The sequence below is a fragment of the Chiloscyllium punctatum genome, chromosome 20, assembly GCF_047496795.1.
Source record: "Chiloscyllium punctatum isolate Juve2018m chromosome 20, sChiPun1.3, whole genome shotgun sequence".
Lineage (NCBI taxonomy): Eukaryota > Metazoa > Chordata > Chondrichthyes > Orectolobiformes > Hemiscylliidae > Chiloscyllium > Chiloscyllium punctatum.
Window position 1 is genome coordinate 41,856,625 of NC_092758.1, and position 15,546 is coordinate 41,872,170.

The window sequence follows — 15,546 nt, forward strand, 5'->3', positions numbered from 1 at the left end:
TCAAACTAAGGAGAAATTATTCTCTGTCCAAACTTGAGGGTCACCCATTGTATCATTAAACATTTTTAATACAAAACAGATATTGATTAAAAAGCAAATTGAAGACGACAATAATGAAACAAAATCAAGGATTTCAGAGAGGATCTTCATTTCACATCATAGGATTAGAGTAATCAAGACAAACAGCAGTTTATTTAAATAAAGGACACTTCTTCACATTTTGTAGCATCATGCAATAAAATTTGTTATGCAGCCTTCTCCTATATTCTGGCTATACTATATTCTAGGGTTTTCTTTGGGGACGGTGATAGGCAGTGGTAATTGAGTAAAGACACAAAGAAAGAAGAACAAATAGCAAATAGAAATTGTCCTATAAAGATGGTTAGAACAATTACAACTTCACTAATAACAGCAGCAGTTATCTACCTTTTCTCCTTTTGGTCCAGGTTGGCCCTAGAAAATAAAACAATGAAAGATTGCTTTATAACTGAAGCAGATCTTATGAAATTCTCCATTGACTTACTGTTTTCTTACTTTCCTTTTTGAACAATTTATAGTGATTACTTGTGTTCAGCAAGATGATGCATAGCGATACTGAAAACAAAATGTACTTTCTACTTTTGCCATGCAATGTCAACATCAAATGTCATCTGGTAAACTGTTATTGGGTAAAGAACAAATGTTTCTGTTATACTGCACCCAAATAGCTTTTGTCAGAACCTTAAGCTTAGAGTAGTCCTAACTTTATTCTTGCCAATTTTTTTCTATCTTTGCCCTTAAGAGTTATGAATAAACTGTAGTCACAGTCCTGGAGAGTTTATTGCATACAAATAGAAAGTGCTAGAAATGCATGGCTAAGTTCCAAGACTGACTAATGGACTCAGCCCAGCAGAAGTTCCCTTTCTCAGTTACACAGATAATCACTAGCTTTGTTTGATTGACAACCTTAACTTGATCTTTATTTTTAAGTGTTTCTTTTAAAATGAGTGTTGATTTGGTCAATGGGAAATGCAATGGCTTTGTTTGAATGTCAGTTCTAGAAGAAAGTAACTTTTTCTACCCCTCCCTTCCCCCAGCGGTTACATTAAATGCCTGATTGATTGGTTCACAATGCAGAGTAGACCTCTCTTTGGTCCACAACTCTATGAGGAGCTGTTGACTCTGTCCTGTGCAGGAGTCAGTCAGCTTCATCAAAATTGAGGAGACCTAAAACAACCCCTGCGTAACATAGTGAGTAAGGTTGGAAGTGCCTTGCTCAGACTTATTAGTCACACCCTTACATGCTGGATATAAAAATTTGCTTGCTGAGCTGGAAGGTTCATTTTCAGATACTTTGTCACCACACTAGGTAACATCATCAGTGAGCCTCCGGTGAAGCACTGGCGTTAGTGACCCACTTTTTATTGATATGTTTAGGTTTCCTTGGGTTGGTGACATAATTTCACCACTGGATTTTTCCTAGTGGCTCTCACAATGTTATTTCCTTTAGAGTTTGGCAGGAAATATATTGGGGTGTGGGATGCTTCAAATTACCATTCATAATGGAAACCACCTTTTGATTGAATTATTCACTTTACTTACCCTTCTTTTCTTCTTGGTTATTTAAGTGAATATGATGAATCTAATTTAACTGGAGATAAGAGGTTAATATTTTCATGGCAGTTTTACAGTTTGGTGAGTGGGGACAGAACTGAATCGTTATGTTTTCACAGTTAACACTAACGTATCTGCAATTAATTACTTTCATTTACACATCATTTTGATGAAATCATTACTGAAATTTTAATTCTGCTTCCTGATTTTCAGATTCCAGCCAGCTTACTATATTTGTCAGCACTTTCAGTTTAGTTTTTTTTGATACTTTCCTTATTACCTATAATAATTATTAGGAAACCACAGGGATGTTCTGCAAAATATTTACAAAGAAGCTGGGCTGTGAACCTTATCTAATGCCATGTAACTTTGAATAATTTTTCAAGGCTGTTTCCCGTGAGAGTGGCTTAGAAAATACAGGGTGCAATGCTATTGACCCACCTTCACCATGAAAGATCTGAAGGTGGGGCTGGGCATGTTCAGGGAGTTCCACAAATTTTCTTTTTGTTGCATCATTCCTTCTTTAGAACCATCTTTGATCATTTGAAAGCACATAGAAAGATAGGTTTTCTTTTGAAACTAGTTGGAAGTTAACACAATCATTCAAAGGAAGCCAAGCAATGAACTCAACTACTAAAAGACAAATAAAAGCAAAATGCTGCAGAATGCTGGAAATCTGAATTTAAAAACCGGAAGCCCTGGAGAAACTCAGATCCAGAAGGATCTGTGGAGAGAGGAACAGTTAACATTTTGAATCCAACGACTTTTTTTGGATCAGATCTGAAGTTGAGTCATTGGACCTGAAATACTAATACTGTTTCTCTCCTCACAGAAGCTGTCAGACCTTCTGAATTTCTTCAATGCATGCCTGTTTCATTTAAGCACAAGACTGTATAAGTTCTGGACACTGACTCTAATCTGTTCAAAAGACTGGCCATCCAATACTAACTTGTGTTGGCTCCCTTGACAGTGAACATGTTAATCAGAACAATTATATAAATTTGACATTGACCTTAATGATATTGGCAACTTGATTATTTGGAAATATATCTCCGTTCCTTCACCGTTGCTGGGTCAAAATCCTGGAGCTCCCGCCCTAGCAGTATTGTGGGTATCCCTACACCAGACGGACTGCAATGGTTCGAGCAAGCACCCTCACCATTACCTTTTCAAGTGCAATCATTAATGGGTAATGAATCCTGGCCCAGACAATGATGCCCACATCTCCTTAATGAAAATATTAATGAAGAAACTTTGTTGTTCACTAGTAGTGAAGAATGCTTACACCTCCACCTCCACCTTCCCCTTCCCTGCGCCCCCTGTGCCCCCCGCCCCAGATCTGCCAAGGTCAACCTTAATTTCTTCCCAGACAGTTGGTCACCTTGATGAAGATTAACTAGAGGGGATAAATCTAAAATCAAATTATACAGGCCTGGGCAGAAAGAATCATTCAAGTAAGAAACAGGGAGAATATGTAGAAGGAAAAAAAACGAAAGAAAATAAATCTGAAAACATTGAAGTCTGATATTTTTAAATCTTCTAAAATACTTCATAACCTACAGGAATGAGACTTGACAATTGATTGTTTACTTTTTAGGTATGAAAAGATGTTTGGCTGTCATCAACTATTATCATACTATTAAAGACATATCTAAACAGTTAACTACTAGACTTTATTTTCTGTGGTTGTGTTTAATGGGCAATTAACACAATTGCAGCAAGTTCATGAAAATCCAGGTTAAAATGCCTTCTGTGTGAAGCCACAACAGAGCTGCAGAAATTGGCAATGAACTTAGTGATTCTAAATTCATGCAATATTGCTTTCTCACTACAAGCTATTGATTTTTGCATTACTAACAGCATACATTATTCAATCACCATTAGTTTAGTAACTGGTCCCATACCAAGAAAAGGGGCTGAGTTTTCATCAGAGGTGGGGAGTAGAAAAATTACCTGCAAAGGCAGCACATCTTCAGGTGGGGGTGGAGGAAGTTATGCTAAAAGGCACAGACCTGCCACTCTCAAAGAATTCAGAAATAGTAACAAGGCTACTGGGGATATAGGCAGACTGTTGAAAGAACTTGACTCATTACTTGGGAGCTCATCTCTGTTTAATAAAAGCAATAAAACTGACAACAACTCTCAGGTCTTCATGCTTCACACCTTCCACATTCCAACCCTATTGCCACGAATGCCACTCCATTCGCCCTACCATGGTCCCTCATTCTCTCCATGCCCAATTACCAAATACACATGGTGTACAGAGCCAATGAACACCATGGTAACAATATCATTTGTGGAGAGGTTTTAGCAACAAAAAAAAATCAAATGTTCACAGTTTAGTTGGGAAGCTGTAGATTTAAAAGCACTTTTTAAATTTTACATAAAGCAAGATTCTCTGGAAATTAGTGAAACATATCACAAAAACAGTTTAATATTAACCTCAATTACATTTCTGATCAAGTGGCTGCTTTACAAGCTCAATAACAAGATGTTCAATTTCATATTATTCTTTAGCCTCTCAAACAGTTATGTTTATCTATTAAAATCCATTTTTCACTCAGAGATAACAAGAATGTAATGCAGGCTTCTTTGGAACATGCACATGCCCAGAAAAAACTTACTGGCTTTCCATCCAATCCAAGTGGGCCCTAGAATCCAAAGCCAAAACAAGGTTTTAGAATTGTAGAATTATTAAATTGGCAGGAACATATAAACATGGCTACATACCCAAAGTAATAGGGATTGGAAATGCGTTTCATGTACAGGCAGTACGTCATCAGAGTGGAATAAAAGGTGCTCTATATACGAACGTGGGATTTGATAACACTCAGTCCATGATGCTAGTTCAGACAAATTCCTATCCCCGGGAATCTGATGTATGTTACAGATTTGTGAATGATGAATGAATTCTTTCAATGGTGTAATTTGATATGTATTATAGCAAAATTATGTACAACAACAAAGACTTAAAATACCTTCATGCACAGTTTTGCAGCCAGAAAAAACATTTAACACCCATTTAACAGCAATGTTATGTATAAAGCAACACCAGCACGGAAGGTTATTACTGCATTTGTGAGAAAAAAATGCAATCGCATTATTTCTGGCATTAACTATATTTTCCTTTAAAAAAGTATTAACTTTAGAATTTTAGAATGAGCAAATGCAAACAAAAAAAAGTCAAGGAAGAAAGCAACTTAGGGTGTCATAAAATTTGGTGACCGATCTGATTTTAATACCGGTGACCTTTACGAACTAAAATGGTTTTTCAAAAAGGAAAAGGCACTCAAAAATGGCCACAGCAATCTGCTGACCACGTCAACCATGCTTTGTGGAACTAAATGTGAAATAATCAGAATCATCTGTATTGAAATTGCCAAAAGACAGTTAAACTAGTCAGTCTTTTAAAAAAAATCTCATGCCCCTATTTTAGTTTATACCTGTATGATAAGTTTCACATGTTGAAAATGAAAGACACCACCTGTATTTATCAAGCTTGGAAACAAGGACCTACATTTCAAGGTATTGCTTTTGGCAGAACAGAAAAGCTGAATGTATGACTAAAAGCAGTTAGAAACAATATTCCCTCACCTTCTCAATGGCAGAGCTGATTAAAATATAACATTAGAACACTAAGAACTCAAAAGAACAATTAACTTGAATGTTACTAAGGACACAAGACATCAATTAAATAACCAAATTAAAACCAAATTAAAATGATACTGCAAGTACTTTAAAATTGTATGTTCCTTTCATCCTCCATTTGAGGATGTTATACCTTTTCAACTTTGTGCCCATGTTTGTTACACATATGTGTTATTTTTCATCAAGATTAATAGATAATAAAATTGCTATTTCTTTTTTTCAGGAAAACTTTGTAATTGGCGCTGCATTGGTTCTGGCGAACTAGCTAATTACATCAATTGGTTGAATCAGCTTCCCACACTTTTGTCAACGGAGATGATTGACAAGAGGAGAACAGATTCACCCTTCCTTGCCAGCGGAGAACTGGCCTTCCCATTTCCAGGAAAGCCCACTCAAAAGAATTTTAAATATTCAGCTTTCCATTCTCACAGGAATCACAGAGGTTGTCACGTAAACACTAAATTGCAAATATTCAGAGATCGATACAAAGAGATATAGGGCAAAAATCAGAATAGTCTGTTCAAGTGTTCTTTGAGTGCACCTGTATGGAAATCCATAAACATAACTGAAAATATATAGCAGAAACACAATAAAGAGACAAATTAGCTTTTACCATCCCCCACTACAGCAGGCCTTTAGCTGGCCTGGTCTGCAGTAGAGTATGAACGTTCTGGGATTCCTGCATTAGCTAAATTTTCTGAAAACTATATAACTTGAATTATCTTTCATTCATTTCTCCAAATCAAATAGACAGTTTCCTTCGGACATCCAACAAGAAGACATATTCTTGCTCTAATGACGATATGACTGAAAAATTGCTTAACAAATACTTTGCATAGATGACAATACCCATCGCTTGTGTGACAAATAAATACGAAAACAATTGCAATACTTGTTAGACATTGGAACATAAACACTAAAGCCTGTTAATCCCTACATGGATTGTGATTCTGTGGTATTGAGAATTGTAAAGTTGCACAAATAAACATTTCTTCACATGTGATTAATGAGCAGTCGTTTATTTTTTTTGAGCAATAACACTTGGAAAACTATTTGCTGACTGTACTCTGGTAGCCCATTCAAGTGGCTATTATTCTTGATCTGAGTGGTGGCATGGTATTTGACCTTGGTGCCTTACAGCTGAATACAATGCCTTCCCATATGATTTCCACAATTGCACTTGCCGCAGGAATAATTGAATAACAATCAGGTTTCAGGAAACATGGGCAGTTTTTCTTTGTAATGCAGGTCCCTGCAGCAATTATATGAAAATGTCTAACTCAGCACAAGTCAGAAATTGAACCTGGGACCTTCCTGGTCTGTACAGCTGAGTTTCACATTGGATATACACATGGGTGAGCTATGAGAATCAGTAAAAATCTTTCAGCTGGGGAAAATGCATCTGACTTTCAATGCTTAGTGTTAATTTTGCAAATTGTGCATTATTGAATGAGAAGATGAATACAAATAAGAAGTAATAAACATTAAACTGGCTTATGACTGAAATACATATCCTAATAGTAAGTAATTAGGGTATGAATGTTCTACCCTGAAGGTATATTTTCAGTAAATGTAACTAATTTAATACAAAGATCTTACGTTTTACAAAATCCATAGTCATGGCGCAGATAATTAAAATAACATAGGCATCATTTAAGGAATAGCCAACACTCAATCATGCCACGCAAATGCAATGAAACAGCTATTGCAAATATGAACCCTCACAATCTGGGGTGAGTTGTGGGTGGATAGGATGTTAAGTTGGTAGGGGGATAATTTTGTACTACATTACTCATCCCAGCTTTAATTGAACAACAGTGAGAAAAAGGAACATCACCTACCTCAGAGGAAGGGGGCATTTTGGATGGTTATTTAGTTTCTCTTCCAGGTGGCATTAGCCAATTTCAAGTGGACAATTTCTTGGTTCCTCTTTCAACAACAGTATCAGACAGTGGAACAACAATTGCTAGGCCAAGTGAATCTATAAGTTTAACAGTCACAAAGAGACTTGGATATTAAAATCAAAATGGGTTCTACTGGCTAACCATGTCCGAGGGATCAAGGAAAGGCACATGGAAACCTTTGTTTTCATTTTTTTAGAACACATTCAAATGCCATCATATTCTAGGATTGTGTGCTCTGTCACATACTGGGGAAATTGTCCCTTTGGAATCAAATCCACATTGATGTTAGTCTCAGAACTGAGAGGGAATTGGAGGGATCAAGGAGCATTTGTTAGATAACATCGCAGTTTACTTTGAAAATGAACTAAAAGCATGTGAAACAAATCAGACCTACTATATTTGATGTGGATTACCTACTTTCTTTGAGAAATTTGAGATGTAATATTTGTTATTCACCATGACATACATAGTTTGTGGTTCAGTTCAGCTTCCTTTGCGGACAAAATACTATACTTAGTGTCATATTTTGAAGGCAAAAATGTAGCTTTTAAACCATAAGTCTTTGGTATGATTTTAGCAAATAGTTCTATAGAAATGTGGATATTCAGCCTGTGTATTGTGAAATTATTTGCTATATTTTAACATTTATCAAATGTATCCAATGGAATTTCCAGCAGCATTTTAAAGTCTCGCTTTAAACACAATTAAACAGCCCCAGTCTATTTAGTCTCTCTCTCTCTGGAGCTCAAATCCTCCAACCTTGACAACATCCTTGTAAATCTTTTCTGAACCCTCTCAAGTTTCACAATGTATAAAATCATGAGGGGCATGGATAGGATAAATAGACAAAGTTAAAAGTCACACAACACCAGGTTATAGTCCAACAGGTTTAACTGGATGAAGGAGCAGTGCTCTGAAAGCTAGTGCTTCCAATTAAACCTGTTGGACTATAACCTGGTGTTGAGATTTTTAACATTGTACACCCCAGTCCAACACCAGCATCTCCAAATCATAAATAGACAAGATCTTTCTCCTGGGGTGGGGGAGTCCTGAACTAGAGGGCATAGGTTTAGTGTGAGAGGGGAAGGATATAAAAGGGAACTAAGGGGCAACTTTTTCACGCAGAGGGTGGTACGTGTATGGAATGAGCTGCTAGAGAAAGTGGTGGAGGCTGGTACAATTACAACATTTAAAAGGCAACTGGATGGATATATGATTAGGGAGGGTTTGGAGGGATAAGGGCCAAGTGCTGGCAAATGGGACTAGATTAGGTTAGGATATCTGGTCGGCATGGATGAGTTGGACCAAAGGGTCTGTTTCCATGCTGTACATCTCTATGATTCTAAATGATGCCTACCCAAACAAAGAGATGATTAATTAGTATTAAAATTCAGTTTTGCTATAGTTAAGCATTGTAACTCCAAGTATAACCATTGATAATTCCTTAAATTCCATTAAAATGTGTTCATTTATGAATTAATGAATCAATGTTAACCAATATCACAGTAGGCAATCTGGAACTAATCCTTAAAAATTACTCTTCTATTGACAGCAAGATGTAACTTCACATCTTGTAAATAAATTCTGGTGTTTGGAGCTGGCCTTATCCTTTTTGAAAATCACGATGGATTTTCTGGATGTCAGATAATCAGATGTTAGTAAAATTTTCTTTAAAAAAAAAGGTGATTTGCACTGCATAAATTAGATTAAATTCCTTACAGTGTGGAAACAGGCCCTTTGGCCCAAGAAGTCCACACCAACCCTCCGAAGAGCAACCCACCCAGACCCATTCCCCCACATTTACCCCTGATTAATGCACCTAACATTGTGGGTAATTTAGCATGGCCAGTTCACCTAACCTGCACATCTTTGGACTGTGGGAGGAAACTGGAGCACCCGGAGAAAAGTCACGCAGACATGGGGAGAATGTCCAAACTCCACACAGGCAGTTGCCCGAGGCAGGAATTGAACCCGGGTCCCTGGTGCTGTGAGGCAGCAGTGCTAACCGCTGAGCCAACATGCTGCCCTTTAAGTATTAATCTTGGATTCACAGAATCCCAACAATATGGAAAGACGCCATTCAGACAATGACCTAAGGCTAGAATTGAACCTGAGTCCCTGGTGTTGTGAGGCAGCAGTGCTAACCACTGAGCCAACATGCTGCCCTGATTCTTGATTTCTAATTTGGGAATTTATTCATGGCAACATTTGCCTGAAGTCAGAAGTAAAAACCTCCTTCAAAATGATTGAAGAGACCTTGGAGGCCTCCCTAATGGCTGACTCAAGGAAAAGTTAGAGTCAGTGATTCTGGAACTTTCTCAGGATCTGCTGCATTGAAACACTCTTGTCCTTTCACTTTTCTCTAGCTAACTACTTTGAATAACCTTTCTTCCTTAACATGTTTCTTTTCTTCCTCCATTTCTGCTTTTCACTTTCTTTGTTCTGCAGAACATAGAACAATACAGCTCTTTCTTCTCTTTGCTTACTTTTGTCTCTCTCTTTCACTTCTACTTCCGTCTCCTTCCTGACTTCCATTTTTCCTTCTCACCTTTCAGGTTTGCATTTTTGATCCTGGCTGCCTCCTTCTGTCTTTTGCCTCTAAGTTGTTTCAGCGTTGATGGGTTATGCAGATTGGTAATCGGGGAACCAGTCTGTTTACTCTACTGCTAGCCACTTAGACTCTTCAGATTCATCCTTTCCATATGTGGTACTCTTCAACTTCATCGTGTTCATGGATTCTGTTTCCCTCAAGGCTATCCATTCTAATACAAGCTGTGTCGATCAGCCTTTCCTGGTTGCTGCTTTCCTGCACTCAATATTGCCTCATTACCATTACATATTCTGGAAAGGGGCTTTGTGTGCTGTACCCGGAAATGTTTTTCTCTTCCCCTTTAGCCTGAAACATTTGCTGGAATGAGCTGATTGTAGTCCATAGAACTGGGTTTTTGTGAATTTCAGGACCAACAGCTTTAATCAGTGAGATCCAAGGAATACAGGAAGGAAGAGAAGAACAGTAGAGAAGGTAAGAGTGAGTTAGAGGCAAGTAAGATTTTAGAGAGAATTAAAGTTTGGATTGAGAGAATGTAAAAGCATTACGTTATTTAAAAATCTGTAGGAACATTTTACTTGCTAAAGCATGAGACTTCACAGTTTCATCTACTCAAATTCTATGGCTAGAGTCATTGAATGCACTGGAGGAACATTAAGAGAGTGTCATTGTCATTGTAAGGCAAACAACATGTACAATCAGTAGTAAAGTTTCTGTATTTACAATGGATACCATTACTTTCTCCACAATGCAGCAACACTTGGGGGAGAAGCAAAAGCATTAGCATTACCACTAGTATTTCAGAATAACAAAGTCCACAATTAGTTTGAAAATAAAAAGAAGGAGCCATAATCTGCAAGTGGGACAAGATTGAACAAGCAAGGGATTGAGAGATCAATTTGGTACAGCTGAGCACTAACTTAATGTTGCTTAGTGCTTTCAAATTTTATCTTACCAGAATTGGCTGATGGGTCAAGGATTGGGTTGGACTGCTGATGTTTTGAGTTAAAGTACAGTGAAGACCATAAATAACAATAGGATTTTTACTTTGCCTGGGGTGGGCTTCTGAACAAATCCAAAAACTGGTGTTAAACTGGTGGTAACAGCAGGAGAGAGTAGTGCAAGTAGGATGTAGAAAACTGCAGATATGATTTTAACTCAGTGTTTTGTCTTTTTGTTACTGGGAAGGATGGTTTAATCTTGACCCTAATTCACTGTAAGCCCTGGATGAAGTGCTGATGGGGACTTGTCCTGGCTGTCCTAGATGCTGGTTGCATTAGTGCCAGAGGTGGGAATAAACGTTTCTCAGTTCATTGCTGGATAGACAGATTAATTGTGTAGCTTTTGAAGGCAGATAGCCTGCATGTTACATCTATGTCAAGCTCAGACTATTAGAAACATGCCACATAATTGGCAAACACTGAAAGGATACAGATATTACGGTGATGAAATCAGGGAACATCTGACTGTGACTCACTACAATCTCTACTGCCTCATGTAGAAACACTAAAGTCTTGTTGGCACAAAATTGAGACTTGTCATATCAAGTATGAATCCACAGGCAAGATTACAGACTAGCATCATACCACTGCTGACAAGGTGGTATTCAGCTCATCATGTTGTGCTGGTTTTTCTAAAAGTATTATCTATTGATGTTTGCACTGTTGATATTTTCCTGTAGTCCTGCAAGATTTCATTTTCAAGTTATAATAAGAGAAGTAAACATGGATTATCAATATTCAACTTCCATCAACCGATTTTACAATCAGAGAACTTCATGGGCTAAAGTAACTTTTTAAAATGGACAAAAGCTGACATTAAATAGCTGTAGTGATGACTTTACCAAGTTGAACTAAGTCACAAAACCGTCAATAATCATTTTGAGCCGAAATTAACATCGTAATAGAAGGCATTGAAACTCAGATCAGCATTTCCTGGGTGAGTCACACCATTCTGGAAATCACACATTAAGATGAAAGTCACCTGAAGAATAGTCAACGTGAAGACATAACGATGCCAGACACTGGAATCCACAAAGGAACCAAATCTCAGGAAACAGCTTTTGAGCGAAAAAAAATGAATCAATCAGAACAAGAAACTGGAATTCTCTCTCAACTTCAAAGCCGGTCCCAATGAAAAAGCAACTTGGAGAAACAAATCATTTACCAAGAATTCAAGCACACAGATATCTGCAGATCTCACTATTGCTGAAGAAATAAGGTGACAGCTAAACAATCAAGTTATGAATGTAATCAGATATCTAAGTATTCAAAGAACTTTAAACTATAATTGTCTATATTTTCCCTGTCTGCAGTAGACATACTGTTCCTCTTTCTTTTAAGCTGATTATTAGTGCTACGGCATGTATTTGGAATTGCATTTTGTTTTCTTTTAGGTTAGTAGTAATAAAATTCGTCCTTTAAACAAAGAAAATCTCATAATTTAGCTTCTTCGGTTGGTTTAAGCAATTACATTTTAATTAAAATGTGATAATTGTGTTTTAACAATGAAATAATATTTACTGTGACTGACCTGGGTAGGTGGTGATTAAGGAGCCAACTTGCCTCCTCACTGGTCATAGCAATATTGAATTCTATTCTGAAGGCTACTATTAAACTTACTTTCACCAGCTTTCTCAGGTAGTATATTCTAGTCCATAAACTTACTTCGTCATCTGCCCTCTGGTTCCCTTGTTTCAATCCACACTTACTTAGCAAGTCTATCACAATTACTCAAAGGGAATTGCCAACATAAGTGACAATTTAGACACATAACTCTCATGTACAAGAGACAAATGAAATGCGAAAGAAAGGAAATAATTTCACTCTAAGTAAAATTACAATTTAACTGATTCTAGGAGGGAGATTTCCGAGATTTGGAAATTTAGTAACACCAGACAATCTTCCCTCAACACTATCAACAAATCTATAACAACCATACTCTGGACAATCCTCACCCCAACAACATAATAGATCAGCTATTTTAAGGATAATGCAAAAAACTTAGAATCATTAATTCTCACTTACAATTTGTATCTCATAGAAGCTGGGCAGTTCAATTCAAGGATTATTTGTGAAGCACAGTATAATTTCAATGTGTTTCAAGCACGAATGGAGACATACATAGATATAGAATAAAGTCATTGCTCCCATCATTTCTGGACATGACATGCTGGTGCAGTGCATCTGTGCCCACTTAATATTTGTAAAATAAGTAATTAATTGCTCATCTGAGTCATATTATGGTGGTAGAATGCTGAGAGGGAACTCGAGCCAAGAGAAGGAAAATTGAAAAAGTACACCCTGAATTCTTATCTTAAGAGTGAAATTGGCAAATTGCCAGTCTACCTTCTTGGCTGAAGAATGATGTAAAGCCCCAGGACATATCAAGAGAAGGGGAAAAACAAAATGAGATATAAAAATGGGCCAAAACATAAGAAGTAGCTTACATAAGTTGGTGACATGCAATACTGTGTGTCAATATAATACATTTGTAACAGCCAAGAAAATATTTCTCATCTTGGGATTATCCTATTCATGTCTGTGGTTTTTTTTTAAACTGACATGAAATATTGATTTAAATTAGGGATATCATAAGGAGAAGAATTGACAAAGTCTCTACAAATGAAGTTAATTCATATCGCATATGCTTCTTTGCTGTTAATGCGCTACGTCATAGAAAGCTACAAAATAAATGCCCACAGATAAGAATCGAAGTTGATGGAATGAAGGAAATCAAATCAATCCAAATCTTAAACATTCAATGAAAAATTATTCTCTGCCAGCTACTTTGACTACTTTGCTACCGTGGTAAACAAGCTTATAATATTAAACTACTCCTTTGAGTGGAGTAGTAGTGTTGAGTAGTATTCCCAAAATGTTTAAGTCCTTGTTTTGATTCCCAAACTTGGCAGCGGTAATATATTTCAACAAACAAGATGTAATACATAGCTTCCAAGAAATTTAGAATGGATTTGAAACTTAGCATATTGTTTTAGATGTGTTTTTAGGCATGGTATATCCCTTCCTTCCCTGTTGTCCACTGTTCAAGTTTGGGCACAGTGCCTAGAATTGTAAACCATCTCAGACCTAAATGTGAGAACAAACCAAACTAAATTTGGTGGAATTGGATTGTGGATTTTGTGGCCATTCTTATTCACTTTCTGTGGCAGATTACTAGTGCGCTAAGCAGATTTAAATATTAATTTTCGAAGTTAGAGAGCATCACAGATTTGAGAATGGTTACTACAGTTTACTTTATAGCCACTGAGCTCTTTAGAAGCTCGCTCTGCAACTCTCTAAATGCATGTATCTGTACAGCTTTCTCAAAAAGATCAGAAATTTCGAGCTAATGTCACAAATTCATCTAGCTAATAGAAGACTTTGCCATCCATAAACCCGAAATCATCCTAAACTCTACTGCCAGTGTCTCACCTTACAGCAAGTCCTGTTTCCTTATCAATCCTGTATTCACTGACTTAAATGGATTCTTAGTCAAGCAATATTTTGATCCTAAAATTCACTTTTTTAAATCCTTCCATGGTCTCCACCTCCCACCTCCAGCTCTGTAACCTCTCATCCCTACAACCCTCTGAGATATCTGTGCTCCTTCAATATGACCTCTTTTGCATTCCCAATTCTAACTGTTCCATCATTATTGGTGATACCTTGAATTAACCAGACCCCAAGCTCTGGTATTTCCTCCCTACATCTTTCCACCTTAATTCTCTGAACTTTTTGACTGTAGGGCAGCTCCAATATTGACAAAGCTTTTGGTCACCTGACCTCATACTTCCTTGCATGGCTCAGTGTCATACTTTATTTCCTAATGTTCCTGTGCAGACCCTTGGGATATTTCATGATGTTAAAATTGCTATACAAATAAATCATTGTTGTTAAGATCCAAACTGTCCACTTACCATTCTTAATTGTCCATAATCCTTTTAACACTGCTGTTTACTTTGGCTATAACTAAATGCCTAATTTAGACAGAAGACTTGATAATATACATATATCACACAAATTGTGATAGCAATGGGGCTTAAATATTGTAATGTTTCACTAATGCACCTCTGAGTAAGACCTGATAGATACCCAGTAGGTAACCATATTTAAACTGAACCACAGTGCTGATAGACTGCCTGTGGACATCAGTTTTCAGCAGGCAATTGATCAGAGGGATATTAATAAGTCTCAATCATTAGTAGGACTATGCTCCTGCAGATGGCTAAGTCTATCCTGTTGTGTCGGATCCATGTGCTGCTTTAATGGCTTCTACCTTCATGCCTAGCATCCAAAAGTAACCAGAGGTCATCTGACACAAGTCTGTAGATGAGCTAGCTGCAAACTACTTTTAGTATTCTTCAGTCCTTGAAACTCTCAACACAAGAGAGAGCATCATTTGCATTCATTCTGAATTAATACAATTACTCCTTAAACAGCAGCTCTCGAGCTGAATTGGATTCTGAGAAGCCCATGTTAACCCATCTTCTTAACCTCCTCTCCTCCTGAACAAAAATCAGAGGTATCGCCCAGGATTCTTCCTCTTCCTTGCTATGCAGCGAATTATAGAGGAACGTGAGTGCATATTTCAGGTGAGTACAGTCTGGTTTGAACATGGTTAGGTTGTTCCTTGATATCACAAAATAAAGAAGGAAAACCAGGAGGGATTTGGAAATGCCAGAAGGTAAGGTGGCAGGATTGTTCAAGATAGAATGTATGTCAATTTCAAACATGTTCAACAAGATCATGAGGTATTGCTGAGTAATTCGCCAAGCTTATAGCAGCTGCTGGAAACTCAAGGGATAGTCAAATAATCCTTTGTCTGTACTGTCTTGGCATTAATTTTACCCAG

General features: G+C 37.2%; 1 protein-coding gene across 1 annotated transcript in view; it reads right to left on the reverse strand.

The window, feature by feature from the left end:
* The window catches only part of LOC140491788 (uncharacterized), a 220,685-nt gene that overhangs the window by 107,107 nt on the left and 98,032 nt on the right, over positions 1 to 15,546 (reverse strand). Inside the window, exons 6-7 of the mRNA XM_072590190.1 lie at positions 4,218 to 4,244; positions 427 to 453 (exon numbers count right to left, since the gene is read on the reverse strand). Coding sequence (XP_072446291.1) covers positions 427 to 453; positions 4,218 to 4,244 — 54 coding nt within the window. The remainder of the gene's footprint in view (positions 1 to 426; positions 454 to 4,217; positions 4,245 to 15,546) is intronic.